This window comes from Solenopsis invicta, chromosome 13 (genome assembly GCF_016802725.1).
Source record: "Solenopsis invicta isolate M01_SB chromosome 13, UNIL_Sinv_3.0, whole genome shotgun sequence".
NCBI classification, from domain to species: domain Eukaryota; kingdom Metazoa; phylum Arthropoda; class Insecta; order Hymenoptera; family Formicidae; genus Solenopsis; species Solenopsis invicta.
Window position 1 is genome coordinate 14,092,352 of NC_052676.1, and position 6,926 is coordinate 14,099,277.

Below are 6,926 nucleotides of genomic sequence, written 5' to 3' on the forward strand. Positions count from 1 at the left end.
TTTTATAATTATTATACCGCTGTAGTAAATGCAAAAATATAAAATCATATATTAAGATATTAAATCGGTTACTCAAACGTTACTCTAATTCAAAATTTCCCGCTACTGCACTTACTCTCTCCTGCTCTGCTTCTCACTTCTACCGCCCGATGTCGCTACCCTCCCTCTTTTCTGCTTTCTCTCTACACTCTAAACCTGCTCTCCCGTCTAACCTCCAAATCCCGTCCCAACCCTACTATCCCTCCTGTCTCCCTATTCTCTTCCCCCGGCCCTTTACCCTTATTCACCATCTACCACCAGCCCCTTCCCTTTCCCTTTACCTCCTCGCACTCCACCACGTCTCATCCTATCCCCTAATACCTGTTTATCACTCGCACTCTCCACACACACACGTCAGTCACTCTCGCTACCGGAAACGGAAGTCCTCATGACGGTTTGTAGAAATTTATAAAATTATATATACATATGTATGTATGTATGTATGTATGTATGTATGTATGTATGTATTATACTATAAAGGGTATAGCCGGATTTATATATGAAATATGTGCCCCCATCCCAGATTTTTATCATACATTAATCTTTAACCCTCAATAAAAGAACAATTTTCATCAAGTTTTAAAACCCGCTGTCCTTTGCTATTGTGATATTGACAAATAAATACACAATTATTCAATTATATATTTTTTTTATACTTTGGTTCATAAAAAATTAAAAAAGAATTAATGATATATATTTCAGTCATTAAAATACAAATCTAAAAATTTGTAAGATAAAAGTTTGAATTTTAAAAAATTCAAGAAGTTTAAAAGTGTTAATTTTCAAATAAAATTACTAAGTGACTAACTTCATATTTTTTTTGTTACATTTTTTCAGCATTATTTACCTCAAAATTTTTCAAGTTTTTAAAAAATAAGTGTCAATATTAAAATAATAAAAAAATTATATTTTTAATATTTTAACATTGACGACTATTTTTAAAAAATCTGAAAAAATTTGAGGTAAATAATGTTGGAAAGATGTAACAAAAAAATATGAAGTTATAGTCATTTATTGTTAATAATTTTATTTAAAAATTGACAATTTTCAACTTCTTAAATTTTTTAAAATTTAAACTTGGTTCTTAAATATCTTTAAAAATTTCTAGATATGTATCTCGATGACAGAAACATTATTGATTTTTAACGTAAATATATTATATACATTATATATTTTCGAGTAAAATTTTCCCCTCGGAAATGTTTTGGAATGTATCTTTTCAATATATATTAATATATTATACATATTTATTGAATTGATTTTGATTAAATTATAATTTTTGTCTTTTTGTTTATACATTAGATGACGAAATACTACAAATGTTACAATTAAGATTAATAGTTATACAATGAAATCAACATATTAAAGTTAATAATTATATAGAAATTGTTGTTCGAAACTATATTGAAAAAGATTTTATAATGCATTTTCGTCTTTCACGAGAAGTTGCTTACGGTCTTATCGCTCGGTTGACGATATCTCCAATTTTTACGTCTTTACAAGGTATGTATACATAATACATACTTTATAGTTGTACATGATGTACTATTTAAATAGAAGGAAAAGTAATTGTTAATAATTTACAAAGTTAGAAATTTATTATACATTGCAATGTTCACTATTGATTATTTAATACAGATTGTAATTTAAATTAGTTCTTATTAATATGTTAAATTTGGTAGTTACATTTATTTAAATCTATCCAGTATTGTAGAACATGCAGGATATGCACCAATTTCACCAGAAAAACACATTTTATGTTACTTGTGGTTTCTTGGCCACGATAGTGCAGGATATAGAGATGTAGCTGATCGGTTTAATATTACAATTAGTACATTGTACACTTTTAACAAGGGTAACAAACTTTTTAATGCAATTTGCTCCACATATTATAAGATTTCCTACACTACAAGAAAAAGAAGAAACAAAGGCATATTTTCTTGGAAAAAAACAATTTCCTGGAATTATTGGTATGATCTATTTTTATTTTATGTAATTTTTTTCTGCAAACGTTACGTATATATATGCCAAATTTAAATTTAAATTTATAGGTGCTGTGGATGGTACGCACATCAGAATCGATAACCAACACAAGATAAAGATTCATATATTAATAGGAAACAGTACTTTTCAATTCATATGCAAGGTGTAGTGAATCACAAACTGAAATTTTTAGACGTGTTTATTGGATATCCCAGATCTGTGCACGATGCAAGAGTCTTTCGGGAATCTCATTTATACGAATGTCTTCAGGATATTTGTTTAAGTTAGTAATACACTATCAAATATGTAATTATTTCACTTATTTTAAGTACTTATATAAAAAAAATTGTTCCAAATATTTACGTAAATAAAATATTTTAAAATATTTTAGGAGGCTCTTATATACGAGTAGTTGGAGACAGTGCTTATCCTTGTTTGGAATATTTAATGGTTCCATACAGAGACCAACGAACATTTAACCCGAGCGCAGAGAAATTTTAATAGTCGATTAAGTTCATGCCGTGTAGTAATTGAAAATGCCTTCGGCATTTTAAAACAAAGATTCAGACAATTATATCATTTCAAACTTAGAAATATTGTGCGTATGGTGCAAATAATACACGCTTGTTGTGTCTTACATAATTTAGCAAGCGCAGGCGATCTAGAATTCTTTGAACCTCTTGAAGATAATTATCCAGATCCAGAAGCCGAAATTATTAGAAATAATAATTAATGATGAGATCATACCTGGGAATGAACATGGCCGCATTTCACGAGATGAGTTGTGTCGTCAATTAATTGCTCAAGACGTATAATTATTTACGGTTAATTTGCATGACAAATAGAAAAGTTATTATAATTATATTATATTTTATTTTTGCATATCTTTATATTTAATATTATACATATACAGGGTGATTCAAAACGACCCATGTGTCCCTGTAAAGACGTATTCTTGAATAAATTCTGAGACGATTTTTCCTGTACGAAAATTTTGTCCGACGCTTACTTTTTGAATAATAAGAGAATAAAGTTAGTAAATCACGGGCCATGTACACATGGTAGACAAAAGCGCCGCAACTCATCGTCCGACGCGGGCGCTTACCCGTGTCGGACGATGAGTTGCGGCGCTTTTGTCTACCATGTATACACGGTAGTTTCTGAATCACCCTGTATATTTACTTGTATACTAGCATGTAAAACTTTGAAATAAAAATACTTTGTTCTTTGCATATTTATTTACTTTATATTATAAAATTGAGGTTTTATAACATATAATTAATCAAAGCGCTGAAAAGTACACAAGTACTAGTGTATTATACAATAAACACATCTAAAAATTTCTTAGTTTGTAATTCACTACACCTTGCATATGAATTAAAAAGTATGTTTCCTATTAATATATGAATTTTTATCTTGTGTTGATTTATCGATTCGGAAGTGCGTACTAGCCACGGCACCTACAAATTTAAATTTACATTTCGCATACATATGTAATTTTTCTTATAAAAAAGAACAAATCTCTTTAAAAAAATTTAATTGTATTTTAACTAAAAGTTATATTTTAACTTAATTTTAATAGGAACTTTATAGGAACATTATCACTTGTGTTATATATATTATTTTTCATAACAAAAACTAAATATTTTATTTTAGTATCAAACATGAACTTTTTAAACAAAGCAATACTAAAATATTTTTGGTAGTATTAAAAATAAAAAATTTTATATTTACTAAAAATTCTTTAAAATGTTATAAACATTTTTTAGAGATTAAAGTTTGTTATTAAAATTCAACATAATTAAACATATTCCTTAAATAATATACATATTGACTGCTTTTAGCAGAAAAAGCAGCTTTGCAACTGTTATAAAATTATTTAATACTATTAGTTTTTGCCCTTGGTTTCTGCCGGATCTAAGTACGCAAATCAATCAGATTAAAGAATTTTCAACAGTTACAAAGCAGCTTTTTCTGCTAAACGCAGCCATTAACTCAGACTTTATATTAAACTGTATCAAATGTGACAAATAATGTACTTAATAAAATATACAAAAAATAAAAAAAATATAGAAATATGGGAATAGCATTTTAACTTCTTTCAAAGTCTTATGGATACGTTAATGGATAAACATTATTGTACATATACTACTAATAAAAATTAAACAGTTGTTCTGAACGGAAATGTAACAATTTGTTCAATATTTTTTGCAATTTCTTTAAGAACTTTAATATTTTCATCTTTTTTAGCATTTGATATGGCCCATTGTATTTTTGCGGAGTTAACAAAATCTTCTTGAGTTTTTGCAATATTTTTAAATTCTTGTAGAATCTGTATATTGTCATTACGTTATCTGTATATTGTCATTACTTGTATATTTTCATTACGTTGTTTTTCATTACTCCTTTCAGAAATGTATGTATCTAAAACTGCTTGACATTTATTTATATATGAACTGCTAGTACTTTGTCGTATTCTAGTTTGATGTGTTTATAATTCTTCTGTTCGTACAGTTTGTACATTTTCAGCAGACTCAAGATTATTTGATACACCGGGATTATTTTCAAAGACTTCATTATCAGTTGCGTTGTTCATTCTATATAAAAAAATGACAATATCATGTATTGTACCTATATTTTTTCATAGTTTGTATAAGCTATATTGTACTTACGCGGTATTATTTTCCTTATTGGAATGCAATTGATCTTTAAGTATTAAACCATTTCTTCCTGATATAGCAAGTGGCTGAATACAGTGTTTTTCTCCTAATAAATCTGTTAACTCCCTGTAATTAAAGAGAATATTAGTAATATTTGTAACATTATACATTTACTTTCTTATAATGTATAAAATATTATGTTCTTTTAGCTATAAGTACTTACGCTTCATATTTACAAGTTTTTCGTGCTCTGCCTGTTATTTTATTATTGCTTATCATATTTTGGTAGGAACGTTCTAACGATTTTATTTTATTTTCCACTTGTAACGAAGTAACAAGGTAATCATTAAGATTCATTTTTTGTGCAATATGTTTTCATAATATTTTATAAGTTTTTATTTTCCTTGTAGATACAAGATCTTTCATGTCCTTGTAAATGTTTAACAACAATTTTGTTGATGCATCATTCCAAAAGAATGATGAAGTTGTAGCAGTTCCATTTAAATCATTTTGATCAATTTCATCATTTTGGTTAATTTCATCATCTTCATCATTTTGATGATTTTGAACATATTCATTATTTTGATTTTGTTGTTCATTGTTATATGTTTCTTTTCTTGTTTTAGGAAGGTCTATGCAAATTTGATTTCCATCAAAAATAAAATTTATAGTATCAGAAGAAAAATTTATTTCCTTCTTTAGAAATTTTAACTGTCTTCCATCTAGACAAAAAATGTTAGAAAAAAATAGGTCCATTTTAAAAACTCGCTTATAAAAATGTCAACACGCTTTTTTGTCATTCTAATCTTTTTTTATTGAACAACAAAGATAATAAAAAAATGAGCTAACATCTTTATAAACGCGTCTAAAATAAGACAATTTAAAGCTATTTTCAAGATGTTTTATTTAATTAGACCATTCAAAATAATGTGTTAATTTTTTGTTAATTTTTAAAGATATAAAAACAGAAAATTGAATTAAACATCCTGTTATTATTACTATTATATATACAACCATTGACAAAATTATTAGGCACCCTTGCTTTTTTTAAATTTCTTATAACTGTATGTGCGTAAGCTAAAAAAATAAGTCATAAAAAATAATGGTGGACCAAGCAAATATTAGTTTATGTGATTACTTAAGAAATAAATGATAACATTTATAAAGATAGTGTTATGTATTTTTTTATAAATTGAAGACATTGTTAAATAAATAGGGTGCCTAATAATTTTGTCAATGGCTGTATAATGAAGTTATATAAACAATTTAAAAAATACTTGTAATACCTTCAATTATGCAATTCACACATCCATTTGAATCTATTTTAATGTTTCCTAAAAAATCCAGCTGTAAAAAGCAACGTAATACTGATGTACTCATTGTATTTTGATTTGTCCCTACAAATTAATTCTGAAAACAAGTTATAAAAAATTATGTATAAAAGATTACATATAATTTTATTTACGTATGAAACAGGTTATTAGGTTATTAGGTTATGTATTACTTTTTTATTTATATTTTCCCTCCTTACTATAGTCTTCAGCCATCTTTGCACGTTTTACTCTTGTTTAAGACCAAGTACAAAAATTATTGCCAGAATTGTAACTGCACTGGTAAAACGAACAGTGGTTATGACATCATGTCCGGCAATAGAAACAAGTTAGTGTACACCCATGGTGGAAGTATTACATGGTGTGTGCAAAATCCGCAAACCACGCCCCTTTTTCGCTTCGGATACCGCTCAGACCCCAGGTGTACCAACTTCGAAAAATTAAATGTTTGATAATATCAGGTTACTACAACTGTTATGATTGCATCTTTGTCGCACTCTGCTATATGTTCGTTGTGTCCTTTTCTCTGAAAGAATTGCAGTTTGTATCGTTTGTAGTACGCGTGATTTCGAGAGAAGTACGTAATTTGAGAGATTTTATGTGAAATTTAGTGAAGATGGTGCGTCGGTGCATCGTAAAATAAATAAGAAGCAATACTTAAAAAATGATGAAAGGAGAAAAAATAAAAAAATGAAAAAATTATTTCCGCAACAAAAACATAATTTTTGCAAAAAAAATAAACATAGACCAACTTTTGGTGACTTAGTCAATGATTTGCGAAAATTTTTAAAGAAAAACTGATCCTGCTTCCTTTAGAGTGTTATTATCTCAACAAGACTGCATCGACTTTCGTGATAGATAAGCAACCTATACTAGTCAAACTTCCACAAAAATTAATCAAAGTTTGTAAAAT

The 6,926-nt window shown here is 27.6% G+C and overlaps 1 protein-coding gene and 1 pseudogene across 1 annotated transcript; one reads left to right on the forward strand and one right to left on the reverse strand.

Annotated features, from left to right (window-relative positions):
* Window positions 1-1,713: 1,713 nt before the first annotated feature.
* Window positions 1,714-3,246, forward strand: LOC113005022 (annotated as a pseudogene).
* A 594-nt stretch (window positions 3,247-3,840) lies between these two features.
* On the reverse strand, window positions 3,841-6,699 carry LOC113004016. The gene is made up of 5 exons (XM_039456864.1): window positions 6,187-6,699; window positions 5,969-6,092; window positions 4,906-5,404; window positions 4,695-4,808; window positions 3,841-4,619 (listed from the first exon to the last, which is right to left on the reverse strand). Exons 3-5 carry the CDS (start codon window positions 5,037-5,039, stop codon window positions 4,514-4,516), a joined length of 354 nt encoding a protein of 117 aa, XP_039312798.1. The 5' UTR covers window positions 5,040-5,404; window positions 5,969-6,092; window positions 6,187-6,699; the 3' UTR covers window positions 3,841-4,513.
* Window positions 6,700-6,926: the final 227 nt, after the last annotated feature.